Here is a 24,703-nt window from a genome sequence, read left to right on the forward strand (position 1 = left end):
CCAAACTTGTCATGTTGGGGACACACTTTTTAGACCTACATCATTTTGCGACACAGTAATTCAGTTGCACAAGCAAACAGGAGGTTATACTAAGTTGTTTTAAGAGATACAGACACAAACATAAATGATATAATAACTAAATGTATTCACAAGTAACAGTATGAATGTGCAAGCATTAATAACACCAATAGCTACTTACTATTTTAATGGGATGTATGAAGTTGATGGGATGAACACAGGTTCGGAATATTTGGTGGAATATTAGATAAAGAGACTTGCATTTCATAATCAAGCATTTTTAAGCTTCTACTTCCTTTCCATATATTAAGAGCAAGAGCAGCAATGCACTACTGGGAGCTAGCTGCATACAAAAAACACTGACTTCTGCTCATCGTTTAAGCTGCCGCCCTCAGAGCTCTGCAAGTCCAATCGACCACTGCCCACGCTGCAAACACACTGCTATCCCACTCACTGACTACACATGCAGTCACAAGCCGATTGAGGAGACTAAACGTGCAGTCAGGAGCCAATGTGCCGCCAATGGGAATAGTTTCAGTTCCCACTGAGCTGCGCCAATAGGTTAAGATTATCTGTGACCCACTAGGTATCAATCACGTGTCAACAATGTGATATGCATAGCCGGTAGGCAGAAAGTCTGAAACCCCCAAAAAATTAAATTAAAAAAAATTGGTGCTGAAGCAGGGACACACCTACACACTGCCGCTGACACGCTAATGTATCACGACACACAGTTTGGAAAGCACTGCACTAGAGGCTCACAGGTATTTTATAGACATGACCATGGAGATAGGAAGTGTCATGGTTGTGTTGAGCTGTTGGCATGGCGTGGTTGGGGCCAGGTGAAGGAGGGGCATGTCCTGGATATGGGAAAACTATCAGACCTTATAAAATTGTCTTGAGTGCCTAGTAAAATGCTGGCTCTCACCTTCATGCTGTGTATTGCTGACACATCACTATGCGGCAGCCAGGCTCAGCTCTTTATTCCTTTTCTTACCCTCTCCTTCAAATTCACATGCATGATGCTGGTAGAAACAAAGAACCATGTTTCACCTATCCTGAGCTTTTGTTTTTTGTGTTCTTAGCATTAATCACTGTTAATATTATGCTGCACAGAAGTGATTTAATCCCTATATCGCCTATCTGTATTCAGGGCAATAAAAGGTTAAGTTACTGCTGCATGTGTGTTCTGGGTAATTATGGTGGTAGAATACTGCTGCCAGTGCGTTATGTATATACATGATATATTTATATTTAGGTCATATCTTTATACCCTACTTTTTTGCCAGATTTGGAATAAGCCCCTCCTTAAAGGGACATAAATATGCAACAGATAAATGCTCTATAGTGTTATAGCATCTTACCATTGTCATTTTGCTTGTATATAACTATGGGACTGATCACAATATATTAGGAAAACTTATCAAATGATTTATCTACATATGATAAATCATTTGCAATGTTTTTCTAAAAGATTGCGATTGACCCCTATGTGTTTATGATTAAATCCTGTAAAGGCGTTATATACATAGTTAAAGTCAGCTTCAGAGCTACAATACATTATTGAGACCTAGCTCAACACATTTGATGAACCAATGACAAGAGGCATATGTGCATAGTCATCAATCATCAGCTAGCTCCCAGTAGTACAGTGCTGCTCATGAGCCTACCTAGTACCTACATATGCTTTTCAACAAAGTATGCCAAAAGAACAAATTAAATTTGATAACAGAAGTACTTACTGCATATACTATCTGACCAATTAAAGTTTCATTTTGACTTTTATTTCTCCTTGTTGGCTCAGACGGGTACAGTACCTTGTATAGCAATGCACTGCAACACTCTGTGGTAATCAAAGGGCTAAGGGCCTTTTTTGTTTTTGAAAAATAAAATATTAAACAGACATTTGCATCTTCTTTTGGAATTCAAATTTTGTGAATATATAGTCAAAAGACATAAATTTGCCTGTCTTTGTTTTGTTTCAGAATTTGGTCTGGCTCTTGGTATTATGTCCAAGGAAAAGTTTCGTAAATTGTCAGAAGGTAAGTGATACATTTACCTTATCCAAATTATTGTTTGTATATCTCTTACGTTTTAACCCAAACTCTTGTGTGAAAATCTTGTTACGAAAACAAATTATTTGAACTATATTTATATATAATGTATACTGTATATATATTTATTTATTTTTTCTTTTTCAAAGTGATAATAGCCTGACAACTGAAAGTACACTCAGATATTACAATTTACATTTTAACCCCTTAAAGGGACATTGCACTTTAAAATGTATTTTCCCCTTTATATAATATGTTCCACTTTATTTTTGTATTTGGAATAGCTAGTTTTAAAACCATTATGTATTGTTATCATGGACATGCCCACTTCAATTGGCTGAGCCTACAAAAAATGCAGACCTGCTCATTTTATCTCTCACTATACCCAAAGCCTGATAGTTAGGCATTGAAATGCTAGTTATGGCTTGGGTATTTCATGGGTAAAATGGGTGGTTTCAATAGGCAAAAGCAGATGTTTTAAAGTGTGAAATAGTGATGTTTGCAAATTGAATACCCTCCAGCAGGTACAGTAAACAAGATTATTGAGAACATATTCATATGAATGGAATTCAGTAATGGGGATATTTTTTTTGCATTGGCTGATAGGTACTTCTGACTAATGTGTGTTTCTTGATACTTACTTCCTGCTAATGCTTATTTAGTAATAAATACTATTTTCTAAGTCTCATTAGCTGATAGTTACTTCCTGCTAATGCTCATTGTGTAATAGCTACTTCTTTCTAATGCCTATTAGCTGATAGTTACTTCCTGCTAATGCTCATTGTGTAATAGGTCCTTCTTTCTAATGCCTATTAGCTCATAGGTAATTCCTGCAAACGCACATTTGGTAATATGTACTTACATCTTAGGCTCATAAGCTGATAGATACATCCTGCTGTTGCTCATTGTGTAATTGGTTCTTACTTCTAAGGCTCATTAGCTGGTAGGTACATGCTGCTAATGCTCATTGGGTAATAAGTATGTCCTTTTAAGGACAATTTGCTGATAGGTACTTCCTGCTAATGCTCATTGGGTAAAAGGTCCTTACTTCTAAGGCACATTATCAGGTAGGTACTTCATACTAATGCTCATTGGATAATAAGTACTTGCTTCTAAGGCACATTATCTGATAGGTACTTCATACTTATGCTTATGGGTAATAAGTACTTCCTTCTAAGGCACATTATCTGATAGGTACTTCATACTAATGATCATGGGTAATTAGTACTTCCTTCTAAGGCACATTATCTGATAGGTACTTCATACTAATGCTCATTGTGTAATAGATACTTACTTCTAAGGCTCATTAGCTGATAGGTATTTCCTACTAATACTCATTGGGAAATAAGTATGTCCTTCTTAGGCCTAGTAGCTGATAGATACTTCCAGCTAATGCACAATGGACTGATAGGTACTTCCTTTTAATGAATTTTAGACGATAGGTATTTCCTGCTAATGCACATTGGATAATATGTACTTCCTTCTAAGGCACATTAGCTGATAAATACTTCCTGCTAATTCACTTTGGATAATAGGTACTTCAAGCCCTCTTCACTCACAGGTATGTGCCTTCCGCTCCAGCACTCAGCGTTTAATTAAACAGTGCCGATTTTGAAGCCGGAGACAACGCTCTCCCCTGATGTCAAACGTAAATGTGTATGCAAATCCAAGCTCCGTGTCACATATGGACTATCAGTAAAAGTCAATAACATTTTATTCAAGATCCATTAAAATCATACCACACACCTCCAGGAGGGTACTAAAATCATATAAACAAACAGCTTGTTGGCTCTGAGCACAAGCACGTTTCGAACGCATGCGCACTTGGTCACTGCTGTACTAAGCTGTTACAAGACACAATATATACATCCTTCTTAAATATACATTGTACATTAACTTATACATTCCTGTTTTTTACAATACTGAGTGATACTATAACAATAATTAGTGATGCTGACAATAATTATATAGATACTAAATACTAACTGCTAGATTACGAGTATTGCGTTATGAGTAAAAAGCAGCGTTAAGCCTTATAACGCTGCTTTTTTACTACTGCTGGTATTACGAGTCGTGCAGATTTAGGGGCACAGCACACTTTTTGGCCTTACCACAAATCAACTTACGCAATTTGCGTATAGTCTATTTTCAATGGGACTTCCATAGCGTCGATATTACTAGCTGTCCTGGGAGGCCAAAAAGTGAACGGTACACCCTATCCCGTCAAGATTCGTACCGCATTTTAAAGTCAGTAGTTATGAGTTTTACACTACAAAGCTGTAGCATAAAAGTCATAACTAAAGTGCTAAAAAGTACACTAACACCCATAAACTACCTATTAACCCTTAAACCGAGGCCCTCCTGCATCGCAAACACTAAAATAAAATTATTAACCCCTAATCTGCCACTCCCGACATCACCGCCACTATAATAAACATATTAACCCCTAAACAGCCGCACTCCCGCCTCACCAACATTAGTTAAATATTATTAACCCCTAATCTGCCATCCCTAACATCGCCACTACCTACCTACATTTATTAACCCCTAATCTGCCACCCCCAACGTCATCACCACTATATTAAATTTATTAACCCCTAAATCTAGGTCTAACCCCAACACCCCCTAACTTAAATATAATTAAAATAAATCTAAATAAAACCTACTATCATTAACTAAATAATTCCTATTTAAAACTAAATACTTACCTGTAAAAAAAACCCTAAGCTAGCTACAATATTACTAATAGTTACATTGTATCTATCTTAGGGTTTATTTTTATTTTACAGGCAAGTTTGTATTTATTTTAACTAGGTAGAATAGTTACTAAATAGTTATTAACTATTTAATAACTACCTAGCTAAAATAAATACAAATTGACCTGTAAAATAAAACCTAACTTGTCTTATACTAACACCTAACCTAACCCTACAATTAAATAAATTACCTAAATTATATACAATTAACTAAATTCAATACAATTAGCTAAATTACAAAAATAAAAAACCCACTAAATTACAGGAAATAAAAAACAAATTACAAGATCTTTAAACTAATTTCACCTAATCTAATAGCCCTATCAAAATAAAAAAGCCCACCCAAAATAATAAAACCCCTAGCCTAAACTAAACTACCAATAGCCCTTAAAAGGGCCTTTTGCGCGGCATTGCCCCAAAGAAATCAGCTCTTTTACCTGTAAATTTTTTTACAAACAACCCCCCAACAGTAAAACCCACCACCCACACAACCAACCCCCCAAGTAAAACCCTAACTAAAAAGATCCTAAGATCCCCATTGCCCTGAAAAGGGCAGTTGGATGCGCATTGCCCTTAAAAGGGCATTTAGTTCTATTGCAGCCCAAACCCCTAATCTAAAAATAAAACCCACCCAATAAACCCTTAAAAAATCCTAACACTAACCCCCGAAGATCCACTTACAGTTTTGAAGAGCCGACATCCATCCTCAATGAAGCCGGGAGAAGTCTTCATCCAAGCGGCAAGAAGTCCTCAATGAAGCCGGCAGAAGTGGTCCTCCAGAAGGGCAGAAGTCTTCACCCAGACAGCATCTTCTATCTTCATCCTTCCGACGTGGATCGGCTCCATCTTCAAGACATCCGGCACGGAGCATCCTCTTCAATCAACAGATTCTTCTGGAATGAAGGTTCCTTTAAATGATGTCATCCAAGATGGCGTCCCTTAGATTCCGATTGACTGATAGAATTCTATCAGCCAATCGGAATTAAGGTTGAAAAAAATCCTATTGGCTGATGTAATCAGCCAATAGGATTGAACTTCAATCCTATTGGCTGATCCAATCAACCAATAGGATTGAGCCCACATTCTATTGGCTGATTGGAACAGCCATTAAAATGTGAGCTCAATCCTATTGAGTTAGGTTAGGTGTTAGTGTAACTCAGGTTAGGTTTTATTTTACAGGTCAATTTGTATTTATTTTAGCTAGGTAGTTATTAAATAGTTAATAACTATTTAGTAACTATTCTACCTAGTTAAAATAAATACAAATTGACCTGTAAAATAAAACCTAACCTGTCTTACACTAACACCTAACCTAACCCTACAATTAAATAAATTACCTAAATTAAATACAATTAACTAAATTCAATACAATTAGCTAAATTACAAAAATAAAAACCCACTAAATTACAGGAAATAAAAAACAAATTACAAGATCTTTAAACTAATTACACCTAATCTAATAGCCCTATCAAAATAAAAAAGCCCACCCAAAATAATAAAATCCCTAGCCTAAACTAAACTACAAATAGCCCTTAAAAGGGCCTTTTGCATGGCATTGCCCCAAAGAAATCAGCTCTTTTACCTGTAATTTTTTTTACAAGCAACCCCTCCAACAGTAAAACCCACCACCCACACAACCAACCCCCCAAGTAAAACCCTAACTAAAAAAATCCTAAAATCCCCATTGCCCTGAAAAGGGCATTTGGATGGGCATTGCCCTTAAAAGGGCATTTAGCTCTATTGCAGCCCAAAACCCTAAGCTAAAAATAAAACCCAGCCAATAAACCCTTAAAAAATCCTAACACTAACCCCCGAAGATCCACTTACAGTTTTGAAGAGCCGACATCCATCCTCAATGAAGCCGGGAGAAGTCTTCATCCAAGCGGCAAGAAGTCCTCAATGAAGCCGGCAGAAGTGGTCCTCCAGAAGGGCAGAAGTCTTCGCCCACACAGCATCTTCTATCTTCATCCTTCCGACGCGGAGCAACTCCCTCTTCAAGACATCCGCGCGGAGCATCCTCTTCAATCGATGGCTTCTTCTGGAATGAAGGTTCCTTTAAATGATGTCATCCAAGATGGCGTCCCTTAGATTCTGATTGACTGATAGAATTCTATCAGCCAATCGGAATTAAGGTTGAAAAAAAATTCTATTGGCTGATACAATCAGCCAATAGGATTGAACTTCAATCCTATTGGCTGATCTAATCAACCAATAGGATTGAGCTCGCATTCTATTGGCTGATTGGAACAGCCATTAGAATGCGAGCTCAATCCTATTGAGTTAGGTTAGGTGTTAGTGTAACTCAGGTTAGGTTTTATTTTACAGGTCAATTTGTATTTATTTTAGCTAGGTAGTTATTAAATAGTTAATAACTATTTAGTAACTATTCTACCTAGTTAAAATAAATACAAACTTGCCTGTAAAATAAAAATAAACCCTAAGCTAGATAAAATGTAACTATTAGTTATATTGTAGCTAGCTAAAGTTTTATTTTATAGGTAAGTATTTAGTTTTAAATAGGAATTATTTAGTTATAATAGTAGGTTTTATTTAGATTTATTTGAATTATATTTAAGTTAGGGGGTGTTAGGGTTAGGGTTAGACTTAGGTTTAGGGGTTAATAAATTTAATATAGTGGAGGCGATGTTAGGGGTGGCAGATTAGGGGTTAATAATATTTAACTAGTGTTTGCGATGCGGGAGTGCCGCGTTTTAGGATTTAATATGTTTATTATCGTGGCGGTGATGTTTGGAGCGGCAGATTAGGGGTTAATAAGTATAATGTAGGTGTCAGGGATGGCAGATTAGGGGTTAATAAGTGTAAGATTAGGGGTGTTTAGACTCGGGGTTCATGTTAGGGTGTCAGGTGTAAACATAAAATGTGTTTCCCCATATGAATCAATGGGGCTGCGTTACTGAGCTTTACGCTGCTTTTTTGCAGGTGTTAGACTTTTTTTCAGCCGGCTCTCCCCATTGATGCCTATGGGGAAATCGTGCACGACCAGCTTACCGCTGACTTAAGCAGCGCTGGTATTGGAGTGCGGTATGGAGCTCAATTTTGTTCTACGCTCACTTCTTGCCTTTTAACGCCGGGTTTGTAAAAACCTGTAATACCAGCGCTGTAGGAAAGTGAGCGGTGAGAATAAAGTACAAGTTAGCAACGCACCCCTCATAACACAAAAATCGTAATCTGGCCGTAATTGTTTTAATATTTGCTAGCGAATAGACAACAAAATATCCAAATTAATATTCATAATTCAAAATTGTGTATAAATAGCAAACAATCTAAAGATTGACACCAGATATACCCCCTACCTAGCGTAACTCCTTATCCCTCCTAAATAAAAGAAAATATAAATTAAAAAAAAACTAATTAGCGACTTGTAATAACATATTATGTGTTTTTCTTTGCATGAGGTTGAGCGTACAGCAACACACCCTATACTATCGAATGTGCTGTACTTGTAATCTAGACCAAAATATTATTAGAATAACTGATAATACACAGCATATTTCTGTAGCCTTCTAACATTTCTGAAAACAAACATTATTTTCTAAAATATGGAAATAAAATTAAGCTAATTCTGCTATGAGCAACTCAATTCAGATATAAATATAAATTATACAGCAAATGCACAACTGCTGTTTTCGCTGAGAACAGTAACGCAGAGGTTATCCAGTATTTTCTTTTTTTGACCTTCAACTAATATATTTTGTGTTTATATTCTGTCTCTCTAGGTGGTTAGCATTAGTTACTGTAAAGAACTTGTTGTACCCTGCCAGTATCCTTTTATATTACTCTTCAGCTTGAGAACACACACACTCTCTATTGTCTATCTATCTATTTATCTGTATATCTCTCTATCTTTTTATCTATCTACCATCTATCTGTATGTCTGTCCATTCATCTGTCTGACTATCTATGGCAAGATTACGAAGGGAACACTATCGTTAGTGCGAGGAGCGTAAACACAATCACGAGATTGCTGTGTTCTTTAAGCTTAAATCCATTTTACAAGTGGCGCACTGTATAAATTACTGCAATTTCGTTTCCGCCAAATAGAGGTAATTTATAGTCCCCATATTTTCTATTACATATGTTCGTATTACAAGTTTAAAGTAAATGCTATCGTTTAAAGGTATCATAAAAATTTTAGCCAGAGGAAACTGCTGCACCAAACTAGTCTATTTATCCCTTAACTGCCACACCCCCATCGCAAAGTAACCCACTACACTATTAAACCCTAAACCGCCACACTTCATCACAAAGTAATCCACTACACTATTAACCCTTAAACTGCCACACCCCCATTGCCAAGTAACCCACTACACTATAAAAGCTTTCATTCTATTGGCTGATTTGAATTTGAAATTGAAAATCACTCAATAGGAATGCAAGGGTACCACATTCAAAATGCAGTGTGCGGCTGGTGATCGCATAAAGAGGACGTCTGGATGAAGATAAGAAGATGGATGAAGAATACTGCCGGGATGAAGATAAGAAGATGGAGCACGTCCAGGATTAAGACGGAGCATTACTGTCTGGATTTATCTTTGGTGAGTACCATCTTTGGGGTTAGTATTAAGTTTTTTGGGGTGTTTTTTTTTATTATGTTTTTTTATTTTTTACTGGGCAGCAAAATAGCTAAATACCCTTTTAAGGGCAATGCCCAGCCAAATTCTTTTCAGGGCACGTTTTAGTGTAGTGTTTTTTTTTTCTCACAAAAATAACTGACACTTTAGGGGAAATGCCCTACAAAAGGCCCTTTAAAGGCTGTAAGCACTTCTCATCCTATTGACTGATTAAATTTTTTAGCCAATAGGAATGCAAGGGTACCCCAATATAAAAGGGGTACCTTGCATTCAATCTTCAGTGTGCGGCGGACGATAGCATGAAGAGTACCCTCCACGTCAATGATGACCGACGCCGAGGACCACTGCTCTGGATCCATGCATCAGAAGACCACTCCTCACCTTCGGCAAGAAGAAAGAAGATGGTCCCGCGATGGATGAAGATGGATCCGCCTGGATGAAGACTTTTCTCCACCTGGAAGAAGATGGATCGCCGGACTTCAGTAATGGTGAGTACCTATTTTGGGGTTAATGTTAGGTTTTTTTGGGGGTGTTTTTTTTATTTTATTTACAGTAAAAGAGCTTATTGCCCTTTTGAGGGCAATGCCTATACTAATGCCCCTTTAGGGGCAATGGGTAGATTAGGCTTTTTCAGTTAGGTGTTTAAATTTTGGGGGGGTTGCGTGGGTCGATGGTTGTAATTTTAGGGGTAATTTGTATTTTATTAAGGGCAAAAGCCCTGTTAAACTTAGGGCAATGTCCTACAAAAGTCCCTTTCAGGGTTATTGGTATTTTGTTTATAGATTAGGGGGGGTTCTATTTTTTTTTAATTTTTTTTAAAGGGGATTAGATTCGGAATAACTTTTTTATTTTGGATAATTTCGTTTGTTATTTTCTGTAATATTAGTTTTTTTTTATTTTTGCAATCTTAGCTTTTTTTGTAATGTAATGTCAATTTTTTTCTCTGTTAGATTTTTTTATTTTGGGTAATTTTATATTTTTGTTATTTTCTGTAATGTGAGTTTTTTTTAGTTTAAGCTTAGGTTTAAATTTGTAGGTATTTAGTATATTGTAACTTTAACTTAAAGCTAGGGGTGTTAGTTTTAGGGGTTAATAGTTTAATTTAGGTAGTCAAGATGTGGGGGGTGGCGGTTTTGAGGTTAATAAGTTTATTTTAGTAGTCACAATGGGTGGGGATGGTGGTTTAGGGGTTAATAGGTTTATTTTAATAGTCGCAATGTGGGGGGACGTAGGTTTAGGGTTAGTAGGTTTATTTTAGTAGTGGCGATGTGGGGGGTGGCGGTTAGGGGTTAACAGCTTTATTTATTATTTGCGTTGTTGGGGGATGGGGGTTTAGGGTTAACAGCATTATTTATTAGTTACGATGCTGGGGGATGGCGGTTTAGGGGTTAATAGTGTAGTTGATGGGTGTTAGTTACTTTGTAACATATTTTTATGGGTTTTGTGAAACTTTTTTGTTTCGCAAAATCCATTACTACAAGACTTTGAATGCAGAATGGATCGTTGAGGTATAGGCTATAATGATCGCAGTAAAGTCATACTGTGCGACTTGTAATACAGAGTAGCTGACCATTCCACACTCAAAGGTCATTTTTTAAGCGGTAAAGCCACACTGCACAACTTGTAATCTTGGTGATAGTGTCTTTACTGTAAATATTTCACATTACAATGTTCTTCACATAGCAGAATATTTTCGAAGTATTTATAAATAGATATTCCAATACATATCTGGATAAATCTATACCTATATATATAATCAAGTATATATTGGTATAGATATATTGTAAAAAAAATACCATCAGATATATGTACAAATATATATTTATGAAAACATATTCTTCTATGTGAAAAACATTGGAATGTGAAATATTCATATTTTCATGTCGGGTTAGTGCACATGAGAATATGCGATTGCGCGTGAGTGGGGTGTTAGTTTTTTTTTTCTCCATTGACTTCAATGGGCGAATACGTTAATGCAAACATGCTATTCTAAGTTTGGCTTTTTTCGCTCGTTGGGTTAACGCAAGAGCGAAAACATTTTACTTTCAACTCATTATACAGGCACAAGCCAACGAGCGCAAAAAGCTTATTTCTAGCGCAATTAACGCTTGAGCTTCACTCGTAATCTCGCCCAATGTGTTTATGTATTTGTGTGCATGTCTACACACGCACATATATATATATATATATATATATATATACATATATATACATATACACATGAACACAAATACATGTATATAAATATATACACATATGCACATGCACACAAATATATATATATATATATATATATATATATATATATATATAAATACACATATAGACATGCACACAAATACATATACAGTATATATATATATAAAAATATAAATACATATATATATATAAATATATACACATATAGACATGCACAGAAATACATTATATATATATATATATATATATATATATATATATATAGACAATATGCACATGCACACAAATACATATATTTATATATAAATATATACACATATAGACATGCACACAAATACATACATATATATATATATATATATATATATATATATATATATTGGGGCAAAAAAGTATTTAGTCATCCACCAATTGTGCAAGTTCTCCCACTTAGAAGATGAGAGAGGCCTGTAATCTTCATCCTATGTATACCTCAACTATGAGAGACAAAATGTGGAAACAAATCCAGACAATCACATTGTCTGATTTGGAAATAATTTATTTGCATATTATTGTGGAAAATAAGTATTTGGTCACCTACAAACAAGCAAGATTTCTGGCCCTCACAGACCTGTATCTTCTTCTTTAATAGGCTCCTCTGTCCTCCACTCATTACCTGTATTAATGGCACCTGTTTGAACTTGTTATCAGTATTAAAGACAGTCAATAGTGAAAAAGGGGTAGTGTACAAGCGCTAAGGTAATCCCCAAGCTGTATCCAAACAGAGATCCTAACCAACCTCCAAAAAATATGCACAAGTAGTAAGAAGTGAATACAGCGCCAACAAGAGGCCAAGGGATAAATATACTCACAGAGAGATAAAAGAAGATTATTTAATGAACCATGTTAAAAAGCATCAGTAATAAAAGACTATATATAAAAAATGTAAAAAGCTCATATAAATAAAATTACAAATACAGGAATATCTTACAGAAGCGGCTCAAAAGGCCAAAGCTGATAATTACAATAAAAACAGAGGTAATAACAGGTGATCAGTGTGAGTGGTACACCAGAATAAGAGTGTATACTGATAAAACAGAATTAGCCTAAGTACAACTATAACAAGTGCATCAAGCAAAAAACTAATAAACAATAGTACAAACAATAGTGTTCAAAAATAGTGTTTCAAAAATAGTGTTCCAAAAAATAGAAAAATGCACTGCAGTGCAAAAAAAGGGGGGTAGCAAAATAATTGTATAGATACAATCAAGTAGTGAGTGAGTGCAAATGGATATAAAAATACTAGCTACTTAATCCAGTGAGGTTAAGATATAATTAAATAAAATACACAATATGCAATAACATAAAAAATAAAATACACAATATGCAATAACATAAAAAATAAAATATAATCCAAAAAAGTGTTCAAAAAGTTGATCAACAAATGTTAGTGAAGAACAAAAATAAGTCAATCAAAACTAAAAAATGGAAAAAAATGGGTGATGAAAAGCAAGGTGAAAGTGAGGAAATTGATTCCTTCCAATGTTAGTTACTTTAACAGATCCAAATTCCTGAGTGTGGTAGCTGAAGTAGCTGATTGGATCCTAGCACCTGTCAGCTGCTCCTATGGTATCCTAAAAAGTGTCCCTGTAAAAAAAGAAATTCACAACATAGTGTATCCAATATGAGAATGAAGTAAAGATTAAAGTAATGCTTACCAATATGTCAACGCATTTCTGCCCTCAAAAAAGGGCCTTTCTCAAGACTAGTCTTGAGAAAGGCCCTTTTTTGAGGGCAGAAACGCGTTGACATATTGGTAAGCATTACTTTAATCTTTACTAGTCTTGAGAAAGGCCCTTTTTTGAGGGCAGAAACGCATTGACATATTGGTAAGCATTACTTTAATCTTTACTTCATTCTCATATTGGATACACTATGTTGTGAATTTCTTTTTTTACAGGGACACTTTTTAGGATACCATAGGAGCAGCTGACAGGTGCTAGGATCTAATCAGCTACTTCAGCTACCACACTCAGGAATTTGGATCTGTTAAAGTAACTAACATTGGAAGGAATCAATTTCCTCACTTTCACCTTGCTTTTCATCACCCATTTTTTCCATTTTTTAGTTTTGATTGACTTATTTTTGTTCTTCACTAACATTTGTTGATCAACTTTTTGAACACTTTTTTGGATTATATTTTATTTTTTATGTTATTGCATATTGTGTATTTTATTTTTTATGTTATTGCATATTGTGTATTTTATTTAATTATATCTTAACCTCACTGGATTAAGTAGCTAGCATTTTTATATCCATTTGCACTCACTAACTATTTGATCGTATCTATACAATTATTTTGCTACCCCCCTTTTTTTTTTTTGCACTACAGTGCATTTTTCTATTTTTTGGAACACTATTGTTTGTACTATTGTTTATTAGTTTTTTGCTTGATGCACTTGTTATTGTTGTATTTAGGCTAATTCTGTTTTATCAGTATACACTCTTATTCTGGTGTACCACTCACACTGATCACCTGTTATTACCTCTGTTTTTATTGTAATTATCAGCTTTGGCCTTTTGAGCCGCTTCTGTAAGATATTCCTGTATTTGTTATTTTATTTATATGAGCTTTTTACATTTTTTATATATAGTCTTTTATTACTGATGCTTTTTAACATGGTTCATTAAATAATCTTCTTGTATCTCTCTGTGAGTATATTTATCCCTTGGCCTCTTGTTGGGGCTGTATTCACTTCTTACTATCAGTATTAAAGACACCTGTCTACAACCTGAAGACCAAAGAGCTGTTGAAGGACACCAGAAACAAAATTGTAGACCTGCACCAGGATGGGAAGACTAAATCTGCAATAGGCAAGCAGCTTGGTGTGAAGAAATCAACTGTGGGAGCAATAATTAGAAAATGGAAGACATACAAGACCACTGATAATCTCCCTCGATCTGGGGCTCCACGCAAGATCTCACCCCGTGGGGTCAAAATGATCACAAGAACGGTGAGCAAACATCCCAGAACCAACACGGGGGGACCTAGTGAATGACCTGCAGAGAGCTGGGACCAACGTAACAAAGGCTACCATCAGTAACACACTACGCCACCAGGGATTCATATCCTGCAGTGTCAGACGTGTCCCCCTGCTTAAGCCAGTACATGTCCGGGCCCTTCTGAAGTATGCTAGAGAGCATTTGGATGATCCAGAAGTGGATTGGGAGAATGTCATATGGTCAGATTAAACCAAAGTAGAACTGTTTGGTAGAAACACAACTCGTCGTGTTTAGAGGAGAGAGCATGCTGAGTTGCAACCAAAGAACACCATACCTACTGTGAATAGGGTTGCCAGGTGCCCGGTATCTGACCGGACAGTCCGTTTTTTCACCAGCTGTCCGTTAAAATCTGAAGAAAAAAAATGGACACTTTTTTTTTATTAAGTAGACATTGCAGTTCCAAAAGCTGCCGCTAGGTGTCACTCATAGCAGAAGAGATGCTAGTTAGGTGAAGAAGCCAAGTTCTGATTGCACTTTACACTGCCAGCCACTTGCAATCAAACACAGATCAGGTTGTAAAGCAGAGAGGGGCTGTGTGAACAGCATGTAAGGTATGTACATGGAGCAGCAAATTATCACTTTGATTTTTGTTAATTTTTAATGGAAAAAAATAGAATCATATACAGGGGAACCATTCCAACATTACTGTAAAGGATGTTTAACAGTATGTCTAGCTGCATCTATGCTATTTGGTTCTAGTGACATTACTGTAAAGTATGTGTAACAGTATGTCTAGCTGCATCTATGCTATTTGGTTCTAGTGACAGCTCTTAAAGTGAATGTAAATTTTGATGCTAAAGTGCCCGGTTTTTAAAACTTTGATTAAAAACAGGGGCACTTTAATTCATCAATATTTTCATTTCACTCCTGTTGTGAAAAAAAACTTACCTTTTAATCTTCACAGCAGCTCCAGCTTCCTCCACCTGTTTCAAAGCCTCTTCCTGGGTCTAAAATGAGGTATCTGGCTTCCTCCAATCACAGCAGTGAATCAGACACTGAATCCCCCGGGGGGGAATCTGTGATTGGAGGATGACCTATCAATCATTTCTGACATCAGAAATGGCTTGTGAGACCGGAGAAAGCTGCAGCTGCTGTGAAGTTTAAAAGGTAAGTTTTTTGTCACAACAGGAGTGAAATGTAAATTTTGATGAATTAAAGTGCCCCTGTTTTTAATCAAAGTTTTAAAAACCGGGCACTTAAACATCAAAATTTACATTCACTTTAAGAATCACATTAAGAAACTGCATCCCAGTACTAGTTTTAATTCTCAGTTCTTTCCTTTATAACTTTTAGAAGAATGCTGGGGAATTACATGAGTGTGAATAAAGTGTATTTAAAGAGACATACTTTCATTTTATACTTTACAGTTCAAATTAATGGACTGTGAGGTAGCTGCAACTGACTGAACAGTGCAATATGATTTTTAATACATGGGTTAATAAAGTATTGCAAGACTGTTTAGGAGTACACTGCTATCAATCCTATAAACAATAATCCTCTTAAATGATCTAGTAAAAAGCTGCCAGCCTTCTATTTTCCATCAAACAATATATAAAGATATAAATTAAAGGGACAGTAAAGTAATAAATAGACTTATGATTTAGACAGAACATACAATTTTACACATCTTTACACTTTACTTTTGTTTAATTTTCTTCCTTCTATTGTTATCATTTGCTGAAAGGTTTATCTAGGTAAGCTCAGGAGTAGCAAACAACCTAGGTTCTAGCTGCTGATTGGTGGCTGCATATATATATATATATATATATATATATATATATATATATATATATATATATATATATATATATAATGATTGTCATTGGCTCACCCATGTGTTCAGTCAGCAACCAGTAGTGCATTGCTGCTACTTCAACAAATGATACCAAGAGAATGAAGTAAATTAGATAATAGAAGCAAACTGGAAAGCTATTTAAAAGTGTATGTTCTACCAAAATCATGAAAGAAACATTTTGTGTTTCATGTCCCTTTAAAAGCCATGTTCTAAAAGAAAAGTTAGCAGCTGCAAGTCACTGCTTTTTATCCCAGTGTTCTGTACACTTGATTACTCTATAAAGCAAATCCAAAGCCATAAAGGGAAATGCGTGTTGTATTTTTTTTTTAAAAAAGGATATTCAGTTAAAGGGACATGAAAGCCAATTTTTTTCTTTTGTGATTTAGAAAGAGCATGTCATTTTAAACAACTTTCTAATTTACTTCTATTATCTAATTTGCTTCATTCTCTTGATATCACTTGCTGAAAAGCATATCTAGATATGCTCAGTAGCTGCTGATTGGTTGCTGCACCTAGAGGCCTTGTGTGATTGGCTCACACATGCGCATTGCTATTTCTTCAACAAAGGATATCTAAAGAATTGAGCACATTAGATAATAGAAGTAAATTGGAAAATTGTTTAAAATTGCATGCCCTATCTGAATCATGAAAGTTTAATTTTGACTAGACTGTCCCTTTAAATGGTTACTCTCCTTGAAATGTGTAAACCTTTGGAATGTTCTTTTTATTATTTAATGTGACAGCTTTTCATGTAATTGAACTATTTTGCTTTCTCAATGACCCAGAGAGGCTGATGGGTATCCTTCGGAATCTAGAACTCTCACCCCACAACATTCTACACAGTGATTATAATCACTGTAGAAGCTCATTTATGTTTGTTAATAGTTGGTCACAGAAAAATATTTCGCTTAGAAGTGAGGGGTAATAGAGGGGGTCAAATAATTTCTGTTTGCATGTGTTCATGTCAGTCACAGGTAAAATTATGTATTTGTTACTGGTAGCCAAGGTGTAGAATGACCGCTCACTTTTGAAGAGCTATAGATGGCGGGATTAATAATAATAAAAAAAAAATTGGGGGGGTGTGCCCAGTCATTGTCAGAGTGTCCGGTATTTTTGTGGAAGACAGCTGGCAACCCTAACTGTGAAGAATGGGGGTGGCAACATCATGCTTTGGGGCTGTTTCTCTGCAAAGGGAACAGGATGACTGATCCGTGTACATGAAAGAATGAATGGGGCCATGTAGCGTGAGATTTTGAGTGCAAACCTCCTTCCATCAGCAAGGGCATTTAAGATGAAACATGGCTGGGTCTTTCAGCATGACAATGATCACAAACACACCGCCCGGGCAATGAAGGATTTGATTCATAAGAAGCATTTCAAGGTCCTGGAGTGGCCTAGCCAGTCTCCAGATCTCAACCCCATAGAAAACCTTTGGAGGGAGTTGAAAGTCTGTGTTGCCCAGCGACAGCCCCAAAACATGACTGCTCTAGAGGAGATCTGCATGCAGGAATGGGCCAACATACCAGCAACAGTGTATGACAACCTTGTGAAGACATACAGAAAACGTTTGACCTCTGTCATTGCCAACAAAGGATATATAACAAAGTATTGAGATGAACTTTTGATATTGACCAAATACTTATTTTCCACCATAATTTGCAAATAAATTCTTTCCAAATCAGACAATGTGATTGTCTGGATTTGTTTCCACATTTTGTCTCTCATAGTTGAGGTATACCTATTATGAAAATTACAGGCCTCTCTCATCTTGGTGGCTAACTAAATACTTTTTTGCCCCACTGTATATATATATATCTAAATATATACACATATAGGCATGCACACAAATACATATATATATATAAATATATACACATATAGACATGCACACAAATACATATATATATATATATATATATAAATATATACACATATAGACATGCACACAAATACATACATATATATATATATAAATATATACACATATAGACATGCACACAAATACATATATATATAAATATATACACATATAGCCATGCACACAAATACATATATATATATATATATATATAAATATATACACATATAGACATGCACACAAATACATATATATAAAAATATATACACATATAGACATGCACACAAATACATATATATATATATAAATATATACACATATAGACATGCACACAAATACATATATATATAAATATATACACATATAGCTATGCACACAAATACATATATATATAAATATATACACATATAGACATGCACACAAATATATAAACATATTGCTAGCTTAAGCAATTGAGATTCTCTCTGTGTACACAGTATTTGATGCCTTATTTTCCTTTGTGGGGTTTATTTATTTCAGTATTCAAAATTGAGCTTAAACATTAGACTATTTTCTATTCTGTATGCAGCTGCTCTTTAACATTTGTTAAAAGGCTGTTTTAGTAGCCAAATTGATCCGGGAAGTGAGGATTCATGGTAGATTCATGTTTGTAATTGACTAGCAAATTAAGTGTTGTACTATACAATTTACTACAAAGCTGTTTTTTTTTTTATTAAGGGGGCACTAAAAACCAATTCTGTTACATCTATGAAAGAACCCTATTAAAATATGCTAAAGAAGTTGTTGTTTTTTGCATCAAAAGGATTGTATCAAAGATGCTTAATTGAATTTAAATCTAATTGGATCTTAAGGTTTGTATTTTATGAAATAGTTTGCTTATTGGCTGATTTAAAATATATGTATCTTTTAGCAAAATAAAAAAAAATCAGCAAAGGATCATTTGGTTTTCACAAAACAGACACAGAAAAACTATTACATTTAAAACCGATAACTCACACATGGCCGGACAGATAGCTCAGCATGCTAATGCAAGGGTTGCAGGTTCAATCCCCGGTGAGGTCCACTCAGCCTTTCATCCTTCCGAGGTCGATAAAATGAGCAGCGCCTTGAGACCCTTATGGGTGATTAGCCGCGCTTTACAAGTACATATGTATATAGACATACCATTTTACAACACACATATGTATAAACACATACAATTTTGCAACACACATGTATAAACACATACAATTTTACAACACACATATGTATATACACATACAATTTTACAACACACATATGTATAGACACATACAATTTTACAACACACATATGTATAGACACATACAATTTTACAACACACATATGTATAGACACATACAATTTTACAACACACATATGTATAGACACATACAATTTTACAACACACATATGTATATACACATACAATTTTACAACACACATATGTATAGACACATACAATTTTACAACACACATATGTATATACACATACAATTTTACAACACACATATGTATAAACACATACCATTTTACAACACACATATGTATAGACACATACCATTTTACAACACACATATGTATAGACACATACCATTTTACAACACACATATGTATAGACACATACCATTTTACAACACACATATGTATAGAGACATACTATTTTACAACACACATATGTATAGACACATACCATTTTACAACACACATATGTATAGACACATGCAATTTTACAACACACATATGTATAGACACATTCAATTTTACAACACACATATGTCTATACACATACAATTTTACAACACACATATGTATAGACTCATACCATTTTACAACACACATATGTCTATACACATACAATTTTACAACACACGTATGTATAGACACATTCAATTTTACAACACACATGCATAGACACATACAATTTTACAACACACATATGTATAGACACTTACCATTTTGCAACACACATATGTATAGACACATACAATTTTGCAACACACATGTATAAACACATACAATTTTGCAACACACATGTATAAACACATACAATTTTACAACACACATATGTATATACACATACAATTTTACAACACACATATGTATATACACATAGAATTTTACAACACACATATGTATAGACACATACAATTTTACAACACACATATGTATATACACATACAATTTTACAACACACATATGTATAGACACATACAATTTTACAACACACATATGTATATACACATACACTTTTATAACACACATATGTATATACACATACACTTTTATAACACACATATATACACATACAATTTTACAACACACATATGTATATACACATACACTTTTACAACACACATGTATATACACATACAATTTTACAACACACATATGTATATACACATACACTTTTACAACACACATATATATACAGGCAGCCCTCAGTTTACGCGAGGGTTAGATTCCAGGAGGAATGGTTGTAAATCGAAACCATTGTAAATTGAAACACAGTTTATAATGTAAGTCAATGGGAAGTGAGGAGGTTAGGTTCCAGGCCCCTCTCAAAATTGTCATAAGTAACACCTAATACATTATTTTTAAAGCTTTGAAATGAAGATTTTAAATGCTAAACAGCATTATAAACCTAATAATATAGATTGTATCATCATCAAACTAAGTTTAAAGAACAAAAACATTTGCCAACAGCACCTATTTAAATAATCACACAACAGATTGCATCATCATCAAACTAAGTTTAATAAACAAAAACTTTTTTTACTTGCATTTTTCTGCAATCAGTTCTCTGCATTGTTAGCATGTTAGATAATATCAATCTGCAGTGATTAATAAGCAGTTAGGCACCCTCACCTCAAGCTGCTGGACAGGAAGATAATAGAGAAGTGGCTGCTAAATCTTGTTGCTCGATAGCTAATGACTGCTCTGTGTACACAGATCAATTTCAGGCTGTTAAGTTGCATAACTTTGCTGCAAAACAAGTGGACAGCTCCACCTACTGGCTATTTTAATTAGTGCACTTTGCTTTCCAAAGATTTTCAATAGCAGTCACATGACTGAAAAAAAGGTTGTTATTCTGAAACGGCGCAAATTGAACCAGCGTACACCAAGGGCCACCTGTACACATACAATTTTACAACACACATATGTATATACACATACACTTTTACAACACACATTAGAGAGAGAGAGAAAATGTTTTAAGATGTGATGCAGGGATGAATTAAATGGAACCAAATGCACTTGTCTAGTTATATTGTTAGAATGTAAAGAGGTAAACACCTTGCATCTTAAAAAATACAAATTATTCAGTTTTGCCATTCAGGAATTTATCATAACACTTGACACATTTTTTTTTCCCAAATTAACTTTGATTGGTTGGTTCAATATGAACACTTAAAATCAGTCAAAAGTTACCCTACCCACAAAAATATAGAACTGAACTGATAATTCTGATTGGCTGCAAAGCATAATATCAGGGGTTAAGTCCTACAAAACAAAGTGTGGGAACTCACCAAGACTGTATTTATATGTATATAATTGTACTTATATGTATACTTTGGTCAATGAAAGCAAATTAAAGAGTTGAATGGTTGCCTTTGGGTCTGAGAATCCTCCTCTATCACAGAGTCTCATCCACTTAAAGGGACAGTCTACACTAAAATTGTTATTGATTTAAAAGATATATAACGCCTTTACTACCCATTTGCCAGCTTTGCACAACCAACATTGTTATATTAATATACTTTATAACATTTAAACCTCTAAATTTCTGCCTGTTTCTAAGCCACTATAGACAGCCTCTTATCACATGCTTTTCTAAAAACCAGTCATTATTTGCATTTCGTCACAGGAGGTTGGCAGAGAAGTGTCAGAAGATTCAATAAGTCTCTTATGGAGGGTAGTACTCTTCAGAATGGGACTGGAGTTTTAAGTAGTCCTGTCAGTCTCTCAGTGAGAGCTTGGATGAAAATTAGAGTCCGGAGATGCAGGAAGAGTCTTTCTGCGAAACCATCCTGTCTCATATTAACAACTCCATAGGCAATCAGTGTTGACAAGTTTTGCTGCCTGCTTTCTTCACTCAAGTCCATGTCAGAAGCGATGCTACTATCTGTCACACTTGAAGGGCCGTGTTCCTGTTCCACGGCGTAGATTCCGGTAAGATAGTTTCATTTTACTTTCAATATGAGAATGTAATGTAAAAGAAGAGTCAGGGTCTCAGTGGGACTCATTTTATCTTTATGTAATCAAGGGTTAATATCTCCTGAGGGGGTTATTAAACAGGGGGGACTTTAATCATGTTTGTTATGTGATTTTGTCTGCTAATGTGTAGTGATGCTTGTGTTCATGGCTATTTCGGAACATACCAGTCTTTTTGTCAGGCTGTGCGGTCCTTGTGGACTGGCATGGTTTTCTTTGGCCTGCATGGTGCACCTTGTGACCGGACGTGGTCACGTTTTCTGTTCTCCATTTCCGTATTCCTGACCGGGTGGCGACGGAGAGAGTCTCTTTCGCTAGTTGTCTGGGTCATAGGAGGTGGTGAGTGCCCCAGCTATTGGGGGGTGTAAGGTGCCGTTTATTTTTTATCTATAATTTCAATCACCAAGTTATGGAGGATTCAGATTTTTTGGAGACGGATGTCTCTGATTCAGATTCTTCTTCTTGCAAAGAGTATGAAATGGCCCGGGTAATCCATACCCATCAGTTATGTTCTGAATGCCGCTTTAGAGTGCTCTTTTTTCCTGAATCGTAGAACTTAGAGTCCACCGAGCCACCAACCCCTGAGGATCCCATATCCCACGAGGAGCTCACCCTAGAACCTTTTCTTGCTACGAAAGTAGGTGTCCCAAATGCCGTTACCCCTTCTCCAGAAGTTATGACATGGTTCAGCATGGCCATATATATGTGTTGGTGCATTTACATCTTCCACTGTGTTCCGTTATCCAGGGCTTGTCAGGTGTGGGATCGTCTGGATCAGATCAGCCCTCAGGGGAAGCGGTTTCCTCTGAGGCTTCAGGTGTCCAACCCTCAGGCCAGGGTCATCAGTTGCCCCGGCAGAGGTAAGTCTTGCCTTTCGTTATAGACTGGCTCGCCTTCATGTCCCTCTGAGGCATGTTTTGGCAGTGCTGGTGTATCCCAGTCCTAATAAGTCGATGGATCCTCGGTCTTTCGCTCCAGACGGCAAGCAGGGTTAGATGGGGGGGGGGTGAAGTCAATCTCTTTGTCGTCTCCATTTTTTCTTTTTTTGGGGTATCCTATTCCAGTTCTGAGCTTTGGAAGAATTGGGTCTCTGACTGGCTGGTCCTGTTAGTGTGTCCATTCTTCTTGGGTGTTCACCTGCAGGTGCTGCCCTCATTTACTTTGATCCGGTTAGGATGTATTTTATTTCCTTTTGTAAAAATCTCATGTCTGCTATAGTTTTTCCATTTGGAAAACAGTTTTTTTTCTCTGGGCTTTGATACTAGCAATTTTGTGGTTGCTTCGGCACTTCCGCAGAAGTTAAATAGTGTTAGGACATTGTTATGTCTATCATTTATTTTGTCTTTCTCTACTAGGGCTTTGACTTTTCTATGGCCTTGAACAGCTCTAGGGTGCCCTATGTATCAGGCTGGTCCTGGTCGGGCACTAGTTTTTCTGTTCCTTGAGGTCTGTACCAACCATGTTGTGCCCGTTGTAACCGGCTGGCCTGGTTGGGGTGCTGAGTTGCTTATTCTGGTGAAGAGTTCGCTTTCCTGGTTTGTATGTTATAGGAGGCCTTTTGTTCCTAGATGTAAGTCTGGTTCTCGTTTTTTCGTTTGGGTTGGGCATCAGAGGGAATTGTGCTCAGTCCTCAATGTCCTATTCCTGATGGTTGGCGGGGTTACCGAGCTCGAATCCTGCTAATGCTAGAATTTTCTCCTTCCCAATAGGGTTGGAAGTTCAGATGACTCCTTGGAAATCTGTGGTATCAGGTTTAGGTGGTGATCACTCGTCTCCTCTATTGGTATTTTTTTTCTTGGATTGTCCTTTTGGATCTTCCTTAAAGGGTTGAGGTTTTTTGTGCCGCTTTTTCCCCTTTTCTTGGGGCTGGTTTTCTGGTCATCTGTTTCTGGAAGCTCTGGCTTTTTGCCCTTTTTCTTCCCCCTACAGTTTCTCATCTGCTCCCATAATTTCAGAGCTCTGGAGATTGTGTTGTCTCTTTTTTACTGTGGTTGCCCCTGCTTAGGCGTTTCGTTTTGAGCTGTCGCTCACCAGGAGTTTGGGATGCTTGTACATTCTTCGAGCTGTAGGGTTTTCCGAGAGGTTGATCCCGAGTGCATATTTGGGGACTATTTATCTCCTCAATCTAGATTTTCTAGGTTTTGAGCTCTGTTCTCTTGTAAGCTTACCTTAGTCTT

The 24,703-nt window shown here is 36.0% G+C and overlaps 1 protein-coding gene across 1 annotated transcript in view; it reads left to right on the forward strand.

Annotated features, from left to right (window-relative positions):
* The window catches only part of KIRREL3 (kirre like nephrin family adhesion molecule 3), a 1,250,147-nt gene that overhangs the window by 38,913 nt on the left and 1,186,531 nt on the right, over positions 1 to 24,703 (forward strand). The window contains exon 2 of the mRNA XM_053691559.1: positions 2,004 to 2,060. Within this exon, the coding sequence (XP_053547534.1) occupies positions 2,027 to 2,060 (34 nt within the window). The 5' untranslated portion in view covers positions 2,004 to 2,026. The remainder of the gene's footprint in view (positions 1 to 2,003; positions 2,061 to 24,703) is intronic.

Source organism: Bombina bombina, chromosome 8, assembly GCF_027579735.1.
Source record: "Bombina bombina isolate aBomBom1 chromosome 8, aBomBom1.pri, whole genome shotgun sequence".
Lineage (NCBI taxonomy): Eukaryota > Metazoa > Chordata > Amphibia > Anura > Bombinatoridae > Bombina > Bombina bombina.